At 37.5% G+C, this 17,505-nt stretch overlaps 1 protein-coding gene across 5 annotated transcripts; it reads right to left on the bottom strand.

Moving 5' to 3' along the window:
* Positions 1-988: 988 nt before the first annotated feature.
* Positions 989-17,438, bottom strand: ANGEL2 (angel homolog 2). 5 transcript variants are annotated; one of them, XM_006198765.4, is made up of 9 exons: positions 17,302-17,438; positions 14,831-15,156; positions 10,191-10,447; positions 9,458-9,527; positions 6,360-6,781; positions 5,353-5,479; positions 4,887-4,944; positions 2,868-3,031; positions 989-1,484 (listed from the first exon to the last, which is right to left on the bottom strand). In XM_006198765.4, exons 1-9 carry the CDS (start codon positions 17,358-17,360, stop codon positions 1,333-1,335), a joined length of 1,635 nt encoding a protein of 544 aa, XP_006198827.1. In that variant the 5' UTR covers positions 17,361-17,438; the 3' UTR covers positions 989-1,332. The 5 variants fall into 5 exon arrangements, with proteins under 5 accessions (XP_006198827.1, XP_072804614.1, XP_015090237.1 ...); XM_072948513.1 differs by lacking the exon at positions 17,302-17,438 and adding an exon at positions 17,033-17,205; XM_015234751.3 differs by lacking the exon at positions 17,302-17,438 and adding an exon at positions 17,134-17,202.
* Positions 17,439-17,505: the final 67 nt, after the last annotated feature.

Consider the following 17,505-nt stretch of genomic DNA (forward strand, 5'->3'; position numbering starts at 1 on the left):
TTTATTTTTTAATAATTGTAGTAAATACCTTAGTAGAAAACCTTTTAAAGTCCAAGACTATAACTCCTGTTTTCTAGTTTAAGATGAAACATTCTATTAAGAAAACCCATTGTAAAAATTTTTATAGTTCAGTATAATTCAATATAAAAGTACTACTTGGTAAAAATGTACATAATTCTTTGATCCCAGTGTCTAAAAAAGAGGAAATTTTCACTTACGTTTTAAAATTTTTGATTCAAACACTCATACAGGGCCAACTGCAGTATTTGTTTAGACCTGCTCTTAACCACTTTGTAAAAAACATCAGCACAATGTCACACTGCTACATTATGATCAAACAGTTTAGAAACCACAGCAACACAAAACAGTTAAAGTTACTGCTTTAGAGTATTAGGTCTCCAAGTTGGTATCTCCCCTCTAGAGTTTTGCTGGCTTCCTCTTATTTCTGAAGCAAAATAAAAATAATCTTATAGCTGCCACTTTGCTCCAAATACAAGTTTCCTAATAAAATAAATTCCTACAGGACTGGTTTCAGTAAAATAAAACCTCTCCCCCAATCCAGGGAATCTTTTCTTGAAACAACAGAAAAGGAAAAAAAATTACTAGGGAAACACAAGCACAACCCCAGTCTCTGTCTCTCTTAGGCATCCTGAAATGGTCCGTTAAGGATGGAGAGGGGACCTGTGCACAGCACCTCATCCTACTAGTGATGGTGACCTATACTTCGCCAGTAAAATGTAGGCATATTACATGGCTCAGGATAGTAATATGATGGATTAAGCAATCCGTACAATTTTAAAAAGCATTATCAAGTCCCCTTAAAAACTAAAATGGTTGGCTGGACATTTGTTAACAACCCAGTGATTTCTGAGATGAACTAATTAGGACTCAAGAAACATAATCCTCCCAATGAAATCAGGCCTTCCAGAAGAGAAATGAGCTGTGGTTTGCAAGAACTCAAAAAAGATATTTTAGATCCACAGTGAGCTTGAAAACATGAAATTCTTTACTAAGAGGACTAAAGAAGCTCCACTACATTTAAAAATCACTGTCAATTTTACTGAGATTAGAATAAATATTTACAACTCTTTTACAATAAAGAGCATTTAGATCTCACTTGTCAGGAAAATAACTTTTCATTATTAAAAAAAGAAAATTGTAAACTTGGTTCTTCTGATATCTGTTTCAAGCATTTAGCATCTGTTTAGCGTAACTGCTTCAGAAATCCCATAGCGCAAAAATAAATAACACGCAAACTCTTAAGAACAACTTTACATTCTTTGAAAAAGAATACAAATGTAAAAGCAAAGTATAAATGTAATCAAAGAAGAGTCAGAGCTCAAGTCTGAATTTAGCCAATAAAGGCAGATGATCTGAAGAGTTATTTTCATTTGGAAGCCCATTAACAGTCCACAAGTCTTGTTCTGTAAGAAGTGACAATCTAGCTAGAAGTTTCAAGCCACCAACCAAAGGAACTTCAGCTCCTATGTAAAGAAGCACATACATATTAAGTGAAACTGTGTCAACAGGTTATTGCAAATTAACCATACAAATCTTTTTTCTAAACGATGATATATATAAAGTCTAATATGAAACAGTTTTTAGAATATGATTAAATTTTAATTGAGTTATGACCTAATCATAATTCTCAAACACACAGCAGCTTTAGATGTTTGTTTTTTTCTATTTCGGATATTTTTTTCTATTTCAAGTTCTGCAAATAATCTTTAGAAGAAAATAGCAATGTAATAGTAAGAACGTTAAGAGTAATCTGAGGTTGACAACTACATAAGAAATTTACCCATCAACCTTTCTGTAGTTGAAACCAGAAACACATCTAAGCAGGAAGTTTATGCGGTGACTGAAGAATAAATTAGAATAATTTGGTCCCAGAGAGTAGGTGTCCACAGGACAGTAAAGGAGGGCATGTTCTTAATGTTAACATTGGAGATGCTGGTCCATGGCACACTTCCGCCACCTAGTGACGCTTACAGTATGACAACTACCAGAACCTACTACAAATTGAAAGCAGCAAGCATATTTTGCAGAGATGAACTAGTGGAGTGGAGGAAGCCATCTCCTGAGTGTCACTAATAAGTGTTATCCTTGGGAAGGAGGGAACAAACAAACAGAAGGGAAAAGGGGAAAAGAAAAGTAGCACTGAAGGGAAAAAAAAAGAGGAAAAAAAGAAGAACCAGAAATGACAAAACAGCTGCCCACATTTTGGATTTTCGGTTTCCTGAATACTTCCTTGATTTCCAGTTACTTTAAATGGCATTTTCTTCTCCATGTTAAATCCCCTGACTGACATTTAAAAACTTGTTTTCATTGAATCACAAAGAAGTGTTTTATCACCTTTGCTGTTTGAAAATACACACATTATAGACTTCTCTTTCCAGAATGAATCAATATTCCAGGGTGAACATGACAAAATTGTCGATTTTTGGCAGTACAAGCAAGTTCCTACAATGAAGGCAGCATATTTTAGTAAAATTTAAGTACAAAACTGTAGGATGCTGCTGTCCCAAGAAAAACAGAAAATTCCTGGCAAGTTAAAACCAGAAGGCCATTATGGAAAATCTGTACTATAACTCAGAAGCTGACGGGGACTGAAGGGCAGAGCTGAGGATGTAATTCTTAGGTAACAATTTGCTCTGAGGTGTTTCACTGCCTCCATCTTTTGCAGATGATACAATGATTTATTCAAATACATTACCAAGCTGCCAAATATATTACCAATTTAAAAATATTTTTAATTTCTTTATCTAGAACTTCATCTAGACATTTAGCTAACTTTCTCACCTTTAACCGTGAAGCTTTAGTTACTATGTTCTCGAGCAGAATTTAAGATTACATGTACTCTTTACCTGGCTGCCCAGAAACATCTTCCTTTTCAGCAGAATAGAAAATATAATCCACAGTTATGGCACTTCGCGAATGACAGGTGGTCACTTCAGGAATTCCAGTGTCAGGAAAATAATGTGAATAAACAGATGACAAGCTGAAATGGTGCTGTAAATTTGAAGATACTCTAAATTGAAAAGAAAAAATATTTACAATCCATCAAGTTTTTCATGATTTTTATAATTTCTCCTACTTAAAGCAACTTTTCACTTAATTTCCAGACAAAAGCAGACATTGGGACAATCTTTATGTAAATAGACCATATCACAATTTTGCTTTCTTTTATTCATGCAATTAACAGGGCTGTGACACATGGGGGGCGGGGTGGGGAAGCTCAATAATTAACGTATTAGTGTGATTTTTTAAATTCATTATAACATATTTGAGAGCCCCTACTTACCAGTGAACACATACTCTAAAACAATTTGTAAGTTTTTTTGTTGTTTTTAAGAAAGAAAATTAAACTGACCTCTAGGAACGCTATTAAGAACGGACAGACTTCTGATGTCAGAGAGGCCCTGTTTTTCCATGATTGTTCTTGCTATGGTATGTGAGATAATTTTGTATTGCATCTTAAAATAGCTTCAATAATGATTTACATTTACCCCACACTACAAATACATGTGACACTATTGGTAAAAATCATTTCCTAACAACACATCATGAATTTTAAGAATCTTTTATGTCATGAAAGAAAACATTTTTTAAAAACTGTTTATTCATCCAACATTTACCAAACATCTACTAACTTCCCGGCACCATCTCATCTTAGCTACTGAGGATACACAGATAAAGATGTGCCCTGCTTTTAAAGAGCTCGTGTATCAAAAGGCAAAGGTAATTGCTTCAAAATGCTCTACTTCCAAGTTTTAGCAACTTTTTATGTCTAAGGACTTACACTTATAATATTACCAAATGTAAACAGGTTTCCTGCAAACTGTTATCTTACTACCAATATTTCAGTTTACTGATAAATGCTATAAACACACAATATTTATAGATACTTACAAATATCTTTCCTTATACCCTACTTTGTTATTAAGATTTTGGAATTACCCAAAACTAATTGTTAGTAAGCAGTTACTTTGAAAGGTTTAATTATGAATTTTTAAATATTCTTTTTTAAAATTTCAAAAAAATTTGCTTCCTTTCTTACTAGTTCTTATATATGAAATCTCTCCCCAAAACAAGATATACAAAATAAGACTGAGAAGAAAGCAGATAAAATAAATGAAGTGGTCCTAAAATTTAAATGTTAAAACAGAAGTCAAAACTATAAAAGAGCCACAAGAAACAAGGTATCTCAAGAATCTTCCAAAGAGACAAGATTCAAGTCTCCATCCTGTTGTACTAACATACATCTGGTTTCTCAGCCGTAGCCCTAAACATTCATGATTCTTTAATAGAAAGAAATGCAGGCATCTTCACCCAGCTACCTCTGATGATCTTTTCCTATAGTTTAAGAGATAAATATAAGTAATATCTTTTCTACTGACAGACTCTTTTTTGGATCAATTCTCCTATAGACTATTTGAGATCCAGTTGAGTCAAAGGAGGGCAAGGATCCTCTAGAAATCTGAAAGGTATTTTTCTGTGATCTTGACCTTTGTTTCAATATGTAATAGCAATAAATTTCAGAGTACTAGCCAGTTCAGGTCCATGGACAAGCTGTTTCCTTTAAATAACACTGCGTAAGCACTAACCGTATGTTAAACATTGAGCTTTACATGCTTTGTCTCATCTAATCCTCACAACAACCCAAATTACAGAGAAAAAAACTATCTTAGCAATGTTAAGTTTCTTGCTCAAAATCATCCAGCTAAAAAGTAGCAAAGTCAGGGCTGGAACTCAGGTCTATTTGACTTAAGAGCCAGCATTCTTCACCAGCACATTCATTTTTGTCCAAGTGATTTTTTGAGAAGTGATTTTTTTTTAACTCAACTAAAGTCAGCAAATGTCTACTGTTGCTTTCCAGAACTCACTTTTCAGCTGTAACTAGGACTCCTGTTTTATCCAGCTCTGTTTGTGTCAGATCACTGTCTGTAAGAACAAAGAGAAATATTAATACTATCAAGGTATTGTCTTGTTTTAGTTTGCCTCAGTATAATCATTTTACTCTAGGAGCAATATTTAAGACATACTTAGTTTAGATAAATGTCTTAGTTAAATGTTTCATCCTGACTATGTTTTGATGGTCTCCAGAATTAGCAAAAAAAAATGCAAACATTTCCAAAGCAACATGCAAGTAATTCATGCAAAGATAATTTGGGAAGTTGAACTTAAAAAGGGTAAATTTAGAGTTCTTTAAAAAAAAGAATAAGCAAACAACTATATGTTTTTACATATGAATATTCAGCCCTGAGATGTTATCCCTTTAAAATTTAGTTTTACGTCCTCAAAGGGAACACATTATCAAGAAGACTGCCAAAAGGTATTACAAACACTTACCTGTCTTTTCTACTTTTGGTACCTGCTGTACCTCATAAACACAGTTCTGTGAGATACCTAGGTTTGGGGGCCAAATTGGAATAGATAAAATTCTTTGTCCCCGTGATGACTGTTCCTGGCCAGATACCTAAACAAAATTTCAACAGGTATCTTAGGTGAATAGATTTTAAATAGTTTATGTACTGAAAAGTTTATTTCTTAAATAAAAGGGAATCCAAGAATGGTAAATATTACCCTTTATTTATTATATTAAGTGATTATTTGGGCTTATAAAATTTTGTTCAAATACGGTTCAGAAAGCACGTATTTACACGAAAATGGCCATCTTTTCCTATGCATGTTTTTCTCTAATTTGGACATCTAAAGGATCTGTAGCTTTGGACCGATGCTGTTCCTCCTTTTTTGCTACCTGCAATACAGTTCCTTTTATAGAAAATACTAAAAGAGATCAACTCTTACAAAATTTTAAACTATTACTCAAAACTCAATGGAGAGCTTATTTTGGTTAAATACACTGAATATCAAATGATCTAAAGTAAACAGAAGAAAGTAGAATGAAAATTTAAAAATGGGATAAATTATACTCACTGAAGAATTAAAATATTTATCACCGTGTAAAGGAAAACTTATATAATAAATAAATATTAAATTACTGTTTAGTCAACTGTATTGTCCACATCTAGCATTCAAAATTCTGTTCCACCACCTTGTAAGGAGTTCCTCATCTATGACATACTCATGTCTGTCAATGCTTCTTCTCCCTCATTTTGAATTTATTGCTGCCTGTCAATTCCTCCAAGCAGAATGTCGCCACAAATAGATGGAAAAGATGAAATTCAATCAACCCTGAATACAATTACTTATCAGTAGCTGTGGATAATCATCACAGCTTGGTAAAGCGAGGGTACTGGCTCATCCAAGGCTTTCAAACAGCCCTGTGATGACTATTCTCACTTCACAATGAAGAGAGAAGTCCACTTCCTAATAACAAGGAAATGGGCACTTACCTTTCCTATGGGAAGTCCTTCATAATTCAATTTTCCTTCCTTTATAAAACTATAGAGTGGAGAGCCAGGAACAGAATTAAAGTCACCACACATAACAATGGGGCAGAAGCTGCCATCTTTCTGATGGGCAACACTGGAAATCTCTGCCAGAAGCATTGCCAATTGGGTCAGCTTAATATCACCCCGCCTTGGGTTATACAACAGATGTGTGTTAGCTACACAGATCGCAGGGGAGGCAGCACTTGGAATTTTGGGCTGCAAAAGTAACACTAATCCAACATTGTCTCTGTCCAACAGAGGAACATCAGGGCGGTAGAATTCCACTGGGTTCACTGATAGGAGTGAAAATTTGGAATGTTTGAAGCAAATGGCACAGCCATCAGGTTTCCTTCCTGTCCGCATCTTGTATTCACAGTGATAACCTGTAAGAAAGAAATTTAAAACAAAGACGACTGGTTTTCACACATACACATACATATTAGAAGAACTGTGTTTTGCCTTGCAAAAAAAAAAAGGTTTTTTTTGGACAAGGTTTACCAAAACATTCTGCAAAACATTAGTAATGTAGGATAGGATGTTAAGTAAGTGATGGAATCAAAAAAGTCTACGATGGAGTCTAACAGGTCTCGTTGCTGGTAAGACTTCAGTGTTAAATACGCTAAGGTGCATTACACATTCTCATTTTCTTCCTAGTAAAAGTCAAGAGTCATGACAAAGACAGTAAGGCCTTGTAATCATCGGCTCCCTCACTCCCCCAACCCCGTATCTCTGACCTTTTTGCCTCTAACTCTTCCTGGCTTGCTCCACCATACAAACCACAGCCTCTTCACCTGCCTTAAGGCACTCCAACCTCAGGGCCTTTCCTTTGCTATTTCCGCTACCTGGAACGCTCTAGTGACAGCTTGTTCCTTCACTTCCTTCAAGTCTTTACTCAAATGTTACCTTCTCTGATTACTTTGTTTAAAACTGAAACCTGACCCATTCCCCTCCTTTTTCCTGTGCTTTTCTTCCAGAAAACTATCATTACCTAATGCACTATTTGTTTGTTTGGTATATTTTGGCCTTTCTAGAATGTACGCTCCACAAGGACTGAGACTTGTTATCTGTTTTGCTCACAGCTGTATCCCCACTGCCTAGAACAGTGAGTGCATGGAGTATAGTTAAGAACCCAAAAAATATTTGCTGAACGAATGAATGCAAAGCAGGCAGCACTTCTTAAACAGATGACCTGCTTCTTAGAAGTGTTCATTAATCAAATAGGTTTTTAGCTTCTTTCCATTAGGCATGGTAGTTATATAATGATGAACTGGCGTTATATAATGAACTAGACAGAATGGTCCTTGATCTTATGGAACTCAGAATCTTAGGGGGTCTGGTAGTGGGCAGGGCAACTCCTGGAAAGGAAGCTATTAAGAGATTCTTACACCTTTCCATTTGAATCAAAATTATACATCAAGCTCACACAGGCACTTCTCGTCTATGTTGTCTATGGCAGCGTAACCTGATAAACTCCTTTTCTATTCTCATCCTTTGCCTTCCGTAAATTCTTTTACCGCCCACAAGACTGGCCTACCTTGGCCCAAGCTCCTGGGAGCCCACTGGGCCTCTCTCTCTGCCCCCTCCCTATGGGGTTCTCCCCCTGACTTGATCGGACACCAGAATGGCCAAGGCAGGTTTCCCTCTTTCCTTTCCTCTCATACTTTCCTGCTCTTTCCTAGTGTTTGGGAATTCCCAGAAGCCTTGCCGAGGACTATGGAAAGCTGGCTGGGCTGCTCTCAGCGGGCTCTGAAACCCAGTCTGACAGACGGGAATGATCCCCGGACCTCAGTAGTGAATGCATACGGGAAAGGCTCCTTTTCTTTTCTAAATACCCTTTTCTCCATCTCTCCTTTCCACTCTCTCCCTTCCTCTGACGCTGGCCCTTGAAACACTTCTTCGTTCTCGGGCCCAGCTGCCTGGTGCACCTCTGTGCCTTCTCTCTGCCTTTTGCGGGTCACACCTTCAGACTGGCGGAGCCTCCTGCCTTTGCTGCACCAGGCAGATGTCGCCGGTGGGAAGATCTATAGAAAGGACTTTTGACAAGTACAGGTTTCTTATAACTTTTAAATCATACCGCTGAACTGAAGACTGGAAACTCTTAGGTTCTAACAGCTTTACCAGATAAATTAGAAAGGTCACCTTTTAACAAGTACAGGAATCTCCAGCTCCAAGATTCATGAACTTAGGAACAAATATACCCCTCCAACCAAGACTGCTGCCACGAACCAAACCAACATCCTAGTGATGCAGTCCTTGGACACCACTGGGGTCTCCTTCTGCTCCCATCTTTAAGGCTGCCGGGGCCCCATAACCCCAGACAGACTGGCATGAGAGGCAGGGCCAGCACAATGCCCTCATTCAGCAGGAAGCAGATACGGAAGACGAGACCTTCAACCCTGTTCCAAAGAATCTGTCACTGCCAATCTGTCAGGGGGGAATGTGGAGCCAACTAATGTCCTTCAAGGTCCAATGACCCCCATTCCTGGGCTCTCAGCTGTCTGCCTGCAATCCCCCAACAGAGAGTACATTCTTTACCGGGTGTGTTGGCCTTAACAAACTAATAGCCCTAGGCAATGCCCAACCTCACAGCAGCTCAGGCCAGCTTGTTTCAGCCCACCTTATTAGAGTCATAAACCTTCACTGACCCTAAACTTCTTACCTCGCCTACAACCAATCAGAGACTTGTGCACAAGCCGATCAGGCACCTTGTGACCTGACCTTATAAAAAACCCAACAACCGGCCCCTGGGGCTCACACAGGCATCTCTGTGTGGCCTGCTGTTGTCTACAGAAGCATCACCTAATAAGCTCCTTTACTATTCTCGAAAAAAAAAAAGCCAAAAAAAACCCAACAACAACAAAAAAACCCAAACCAAATTATGTATCAACACAATAGTTTCCATTTGAAATACCTTAATCTTTTCCTGACCTTTTGAAATGGGTATTAAATTTTTTTCAAAATTAAGATTTTTGGTTCCAATATACCACACATCTTTGTTAGCAAGTTATGCTTTCACAACCCATAAAGGAAATCTGGCTAAGATGAAAGTCACATTGTACCCAATGATTCCAAACTTGGCCTGATCTCTGCTCCATAATGATCTTCTTGAACTTCTTGCAAACAAAGTACCTTAGAAGAAAAACATGGCTTGAATTAAAACAAAGAAGTGAAAATATGAATTTTCTGGTGCTTTTATCTTTAAAAATAGACTTCTAAAATTCTAAAAACCTGATTAAAATTGAAGTAAAAGACAACTGTCTTTCTTGTACTGCATAGATCTAATATATTAATGTCTCCAAATTTGATCAGTCCCCAAAACCCTGATCTTTAATCACAAGAAGCCTTCTTACTCTCCAAAACTGTTATTTCCCAAAGGGAATATTTATAATTTACATGTCAGGATAATTTTCCTGAATTTTTATGTTCATTAGTACTACATCCTTCTACTATTTTCTTAAGAGATAATTTTTTTGAGTGACATCATCTAGATTAATTTTGCACTAATTATTTAAATTTTGAATCAAAGGAAATATTTACTGAATACTTAATATGATGCCTGTCTCAAAACTGATCTATACTTAAAACTTTCTGGATCTTTTTTGAAAAGTTATATAATTATTTATAATCAACCATCATTAGCAAGTTATTCAAAGTCATGATACCTTGTTAAAAACTATTTCATTACTATATTTAATGTCTTCCCTTCTTACCCCACAAAGGGAATAAAACCATTTAGTTCAGAAATGAATCCAACCTTTTTTTATGTGAAGAATTTTGGTATTTTGCACTTACATCTGCATCAAAGTGTTTAATTTCTTTCAGAATATTGGGAAACCTAAAACTCCAGTGTAACACTGGCCGCCGGCAGTGTCTGTAAAGGTGTGAATTGTCTTCCAATAAATCTTGTGAAAGTATATTATAGGACATCACTGAAAAGTCAAACTTGTTTTCACTGTCTTCACATATGGGGTCAACATTTTTGTCTCCTAGGATCTTCGTTTTTTCTTTATTATGGTTACATATATATTCCCAATGCCGTGTTATTGTGCCTGTTAAAATACATTAGATAAAATACAAAGAATTAATAAAAATTAGGCTATATATTATCCTGTATGTATTTTCTTGTCTTTTAAAGATTCCTATAGGCAATGAATAGAATGTTTTTCCCTAGGAAATGGCAATGTAGTACTTAACAGCTAGAAGTTGCCATCAATTTGATTACAAAGGCAGTAACATGATATACTGACTGAGCAAGAGGGACAAAAAAACAAGGTTAAAAGGATCTAGCAAGTCATTCTGGAGGCTGGAAGTTTGTGTTAGTAAAGCTGAGACTATACAGGGGTCAGAGTTCCTTATGGTTAAGAGGTAGCTCCGCCACAGACATGCTCAGCAATTTCATGACCATGACAATACATCTGCATGTCACAGCTGGCCTTTCAATAGGAAGATTTCACATTGTACTTTATTGCCTGTTACTATGATAAGATTATCAAATGCTTAACTAAGTTTCCGAAACAATTCATCTCAGAAATCTGGTTTAGACATGAATGAAGGGTATTAAAAAATGATAATATATGGAAGCAGTATTTACTGGAAGAATGCAAACAAAATGAACAAAAGAAGTATTTTTAATGCACACCAAAGCAAAAGTTAAATGTAATACAGTTACAGAACGCTAGTAAATGATGATGCCTGATTGACAAACCTAGCATGCAGCAACGAGGATTGTATAATAGTTTACATTCTGCAAAGACACCATGTACCCTGAAAAGGTGATGAGAAGAGGATCAAATAGCATGAGATTCTGCAATTGCAGGCAGTCTTTGACTTAGAAATGACCACTAAAAAAAAAATATATATATACACACACACACACACACATATGTATACATGTATCAGTATATATCTATACACACACCACTGTATGTACAGATACCACTATATATGTATGTATGTACATATACATGTGTATATATACAGACACACACACCCCTCTGACCTTGTCTTCCTCACCCTACCATTAAAGAGGATACTCTTACTGTCATGGAAGCCATGAAGAAAAATATGCAACTTTTTAGGGAATCTAAAAGCTCAAAAGAAGGGGAAAACAAGAAACGGGATGAACTTGGGAAACAAAAAGATTTGAAGATGGACTTTCAAGCATGATTAGATGATACGAAAAAAACCTCAGCCCTAGTATAGCTCCCTTTTCCCACATGAAAGTTTTCACTTCATTGGATTACAATGCCTAAAATTCTACCAAGTAAAAATTGAGGAAAAATGTTCTAGACATGGGGGAAAAAGACTAAAAGGAAATACACCACTATTTTTAAGAGTAACTGAGTGAAAGGATTGTGGAAGTTTCTTCCAAATCTTCTAAAATGATGAAATATTTACAATCAGAATATCAGCATACTCTAGTAGGGAGAGGGAATTGGAAGAAGGCAGTCAAAGGGTACAAACTTCCAGTTATAAGATTAATAAATACTAGGGATATAATGTACAACATGATAAATATAATTAACAATGCTTATTGTGGCAATCATTTCTTGATGTAAGTCAAATCATTATGCTGTACACCTTAAACTTATACAATGCTATATGTCAATTATATCTCAATAAAACTGGAAGAAAAAAAGAATATTACCACTCAATAAAAATGCCAATTGAACACTGGAATTTGACACAACATTGTAAAATGATTATAAATCAATAAAAAATGTTTAAAAAAATGCCAATGAAGAAAAAATTTTAAATACATTCTGGTAACTGTTTTCTGTTAGATTGCTTCCCCAAAATCTAAACGTTGATATCTGCTGCACTAAAGGAACAGAAATTTTGACCAGAGGACGGAAGAGGGACATAATTTTTATGAATAATGAGGTCTAGGTGGAACAAGGGAGTTGGAATTATGATAGCATGAAGGTACTAGGAGTCTGAGGAAAAGGGTAAAGAAAAAATGGTGGAAGGAAAGCAAACCAAAATAAAAAGTCTTCAACTATTACATGATTTAGTCTAGAGCTTGTCCTATGCCCAGGAAAGAGAAGGAAACTACCACCTTCCCTATCCTTCACTGAATGTAGAGAATCCTAACGCTAAAACCCAGAATTAAAGCTAATTATACTGATTCCGCAGAGTTACTGTGAAATTTATAAGATAGATCTTATGGGGAAAACAGAACGGATTCTTAGTAACTGATTATCTAGAACACAATTCATTCATAAATTGGGGACTGACTATGGTTTTCACCACAAATCATTGTTTTTATATGTATATGAGATGGAAAAGTCATTAACCAAATTCTAGTCATTAACCAAATAATCATCACAAACTTATTGCACTACTCTGGTGGCACCACTATGTTAAAACATGAAAGATGAAAGTCTGAAAAACTCATACATATTTTCTTGTAAAATATGTGTTTGTAAAGGCATATAAAAGCATTAATATTTGTAGTCCTGGCAATCAAGAGTTTGTAAACTCTTTTTGCAATTCCATTTTTATTAACCAAAACCATCAGTTAATTATCTAATTAACACAGTGGCTTTCAGACTTCTTTGGCATTACTTTTTACGTCACGCCCCCCCCCCCAATCCCTGGTATGTTGGGGACTGGAGCTGGGACGATGGGGTAAACACATTTTATTCTGACCACATTTGCTTTTGGTAAACATACAGAAATGTGTTCAAATGCTAGGGTTCCATGGAAGACAATCTGAAAACTACTGAGAGAGTGGATAGTCTTTGGCCTTCACATGCTTCACAACATAAATTCACACTACAAAAGCTTATATACCTTCCATGTCAGGAGGAACAAGGTGATCACAGCAGAGAAGACAGATGAATCAAAGAAAGTAAGCAATAGGCCTGATCAGGTTTTTAGGGTGCCTAATTAAAAAGTCATTAATTGTGTCACAAATCCTTCAAATACCACTTTAAAGTGATAGGCAAGTTAGCAATGCTGTTTTCTTGATTGAAAAGCAGTATTAGTGAAATATCGGAAGTCACAAATATGGCTTAACGAAGAGCATTTTCCTTATTCACAATACCTAGGAAGAACGGATATATATAGTCAGGTTGCAATCAAAGTTCATCAGTATGTCAATGTAATTCCCCATTCATTAAAGGGAAAACACCACCACCACGATTTTCTGAGTACCTACTATGAAGCCAACAGTGTGTTAGGCACTTTGACATCTCTCACTTCATCCTCCACAGGCTTTCAAAGTTGGCATTATTGTACACCAGGAAATCAAGGAGCAGAGAGGTTCAGTAACCTGTCAAACTCACATAGTTGGTGGAGCAGAATGAGAGCAGGGAGCGGTTCCTAAGCCCATGCTGTGTCACTACACCGCGGCTCTGCCTGAGAGCACACCAGACTTACAAGAGGTTAAATGAAAGAATGACCCTCTGAACAATCAATACATGAATGAGAAGCTATCTCCTGTCATCATACAGCCCTAGGTTTATAGATCACGGTCTATTCTTAGCAACCTAATTTTTATGTCTTTAAATACATCTTTCAATCATTCAAATATTTCTTTATAAATACATGCGGTGGTTAAGTGCTATACTTTTGAGTGCTTAGAATCTCTACTTAAATGTGTAATAGAAGTTCTACTTAAAAAAGCATTAACTAATCTAGTTCTGATTTCCAGGTGAGACTCACTCTGAATGTCTTCCTTTGACAAACTTATGTCAGCTCCCTACACACTAATAGCCATACAACCTTTCCCCAAATATCTACAGAGGAATTATCGTCACTGAAAACCATAGCTCAGTAAGAAAGACAATTCCAAATTTACTTAGACAACTCATACATAATTTGGGGGGGGGCAGGGCTGAGAGCACAGAGTCTAGTGAATTGTTTAGAGTAAAAAGAATATGAGAAAAATAGAACTAATTAAGGTATCTAGAACAAACCTTCTCAAAGTTGTAATAAGACGTAGTTAAAAGATAAAACTTCCCACAGATTCTGTAAGAAAATATCTTTCATTTATGATTGCCTCTATTTAAGGAAGTCCTTTTGTCTTATGAAGTTAGCATTAAAAATGAAAACATGATATTTCATTTTTAAAATAGATCTGTGGGCTCCCAAGAATACATCCACCAATTTTTAAGAAGTCTAAGGGCTTTTGTTTCAAAAGCATTGAATTTGAAAACTATTCTTAAACTTAATATTTTAATCTAGTCCTCCATTGTTTTCTAATCTTAGTCTGTATGTAGAGTCGCTTCCATTTCTACTGCCAGAAATATATAATTGAAATTTTTTTAAAAGATTTTCCTTTTTCCTAACAGAAAACTAGTGTCTAAAAAAAAAAAAAACACCGAACACCTCTAAAATCTGCAGGTTTTCTTAAGGATTACAAATGAAAGTTTTAATTAGTTTATGGCTTAGGTCTATTTCTGCACCAAGATAAATGTCACCTTTACCTTGGTGTTTTCTTCGTTTTGATGAAGGCTCATCTCCCTCAGAGTTCATGATGTAACTAGAGAGATGAATTAAAGATGTCTGGCTCAGGTTGTCAGGTCTCCAGTTCCAGTACTGAAACTGAGTTCTAGACTCAAACAAACAAGGTGGTCTCCAATTTAGTGAAAAATGCCTACTACTGAAGTATGGGTAAGGAGCACGAGAATAGTGTCCCGGCCACCTCATACAACTAGAAATATGTCTGTTCCAGCAACACTTTTGCAGATTCTCCCACGGTGTAGTCCAGTCTCTGCCCAGACTCTTCTGGTGATGGGGTAACATGGGGTATCTAAAAGAAATAAATACACTCCTTGAGGTACCACTTTTTGTTCAGCTATAGTACACAAAATCTAAATCTGTTTCCTCAAGGGAAGATAATGTCTAATAATTAAAATTTCACTTCTAAATCTGTGAAGGATTGGAGGGGGGAAGCAGCCGTGAATTAACTACTCGTGGCAATATCTCAATACTCGCACTAAATAACTATGAACAGTATTCTCAGCACTTAACATAGAATCCACCAGCCTCCCAAAACACCAGGTATACTTCAAGAAGTCCACACAATTCAACTGAGAGGTGAATCAATCACTAAACAGTATTCAGAGTAGCTTCTAGCATCTAATAAAACCCAATGGGCAAATAAAATCCACCGCAAATATAATACTTAAATATGAAACACATAAGTTGACTACAATTAAAATGAATCTCTCCTCGAACTTGGGTTTGGAGTAAAAACATGTTTCTGAACAGTTTTTTTTTAACACCAAGGTTATATTTTCCAAACACCTGTACAGCTAAGAAAACAAGAGCCTATCACTACTTCACAAAACTATGTCTCTTGTTAATCAGCAGGTGGATAACTTACTTTTCCTTTTTTTTTTTCCATTCCTCCTTGAGGGAAATGAAAGAGGATGGAGATTACTTACCAGAAATTCACCAACACTCCAAACTCAACAGTACCAATTTAACCTATCATGAAAAATTTCTCCAAAGTACTGTTATCATTATTTTGAAGAGATAAATTGCTCTCAGGCTCTCTTAAGAAACAATGCAACTCAAGCAGCATCTACTTTCTCCTACACTATTCTGGCAAAATGTTAGGATTCAGAGAAAAACTTCTACTCTTTCCTCCAGAATTCAGTAATGGTACATTTCCAAGACAGTGTCAATAATGTCCACTTCCATCACCAAAGGAATTTTGCTTAAATTGTACTTACTGTTATATTTCTTTTACATGTTATGTTCTTTTCATCTTAACACCATTTAAATTTTTTATTATATATTTTTGCAGTTTATGCATTCTCAAACTATTCTCTAAATTCAACTTGAATGTAAATCTTTAAAGGCATGACAAGGGCAGTCTACCCTGCTTTGTGAAAACTCTGAAAGCCATAGAGATTTGGGCACTTGCGCCATATGTATTCATACCCAATAAGCTACCGTGCTGAAATATAATACTTGTACTACTAGACTTACTCGCTACATTTGTAGTTACTTATATAGATGTCTTTTTCTCTTAAGATGAGCCCCTTCTAGCCCAGAGCTTTCTTATGCATTTTAATCTAGGTCTCTTCCTAAGTGCCTAGCACAGTGCCTGGCACACAGCTGGTACTCAGGAAACACTGCTGAACAGAATTGTCAAGTCCCAAGACTATAGAAGTTAAAATCAGGTCCCCAAAACTTATATAAAAATGAATACAGTGCTGTGCTTCCCATGTGTGGTACACCGGTCGGTATCATATGGTGCATAATTAAACTTTTTGATGTTTAAGTATTACCCAAGATCTCGCGGATACTGGTTAGGGTGACACTAATGTGGGCAGCAGCTACTGAAATGCTTTTTAAAAAAGTGAGTCAATTTCATGAAAAATATCCAATAATTCAAGTGTGAAACGAGAATTTGGTAATCATCGTAAAGGATGGTATACCAGTGACAAAAGTTCGAGAGGCACCACCACACCAACAAACCAACCCCCGGGCTTGTGTGCAACGCGCGCGCCTCCCTCGGGGTCAGGCCGCCCCCAGACCTCCTGCGGAAGACGTCCTCCCTGCGGCCGGGCAGCTCCCGGAGGGGGCTGCGGGGCTCGGGGAGGAGGCCGGGGACCGGGAGGCTCAGGCTGTCCGAGGCTGGGTTGGGGAAAGTGGGCCGGGACTCCGAGGCCAACCTGGTCCGGAAGGCAGGAGCCCGACCCGCGGCCGATGCGCTCCGCGCCCGGGATCCAGACCCCGTCCGCCGAACGTCCCGCCGGCTGCGCGCCGGGTTTACCTATCCCTCGGGTTCTCCGGAGGTCCGTCCCGGAGGCAACACGGCCCAGACCCTCTTCCTCCTCCTACCTCCCCCAGCCCGCCCCGCCCCGGGTTAACCCGGGGCGCCCGCCCCACCTCCAGGCCGCCCGCCCCTCCCTCTTCCCTCCCGCCACCCAGCTCTACTGACCGGCCTCTCCCCACTACACAGCGGCCGTAGCCTCTCCTCACACAGCGCCATGCTTCCATCTTCCCGCTCTGCAGGCGTCCAATTCCCGGGCCCGGGGCTCAACCTCAACCTCTACAGCCGATTTGGCGGCGTAAAGCACCCGGGGCTCCCCATCACTAGACGTCGGGCCTCCCGGCCGGGCTGCAAAGCATGCTGGGAGGTTCA

Source organism: Vicugna pacos, chromosome 23, assembly GCF_048564905.1.
Source record: "Vicugna pacos chromosome 23, VicPac4, whole genome shotgun sequence".
NCBI lineage: Eukaryota > Metazoa > Chordata > Mammalia > Artiodactyla > Camelidae > Vicugna > Vicugna pacos.

Coding starts and splice junctions, on each gene's coding strand:
- ANGEL2 (XM_006198765.4), bottom strand. CDS start 17,360: ATGGAAGCATGGCGCTGTGTGAGGAGAGGCTACGGCCGCTGTGTAGTG. Junction 15,157..17,301: donor TGTGTAGTGGGGAGAGGCCG/GTCAGTAGAGCT, acceptor TATTTCTTTTAG/ATACCCCATGTTACCCCATC. Junction 1,485..2,867: donor AGATGTTTCTGGGCAGCCAG/GTAAAGAGTACA, acceptor TTCTTTACATAG/GAGCTGAAGTTCCTTTGGTT.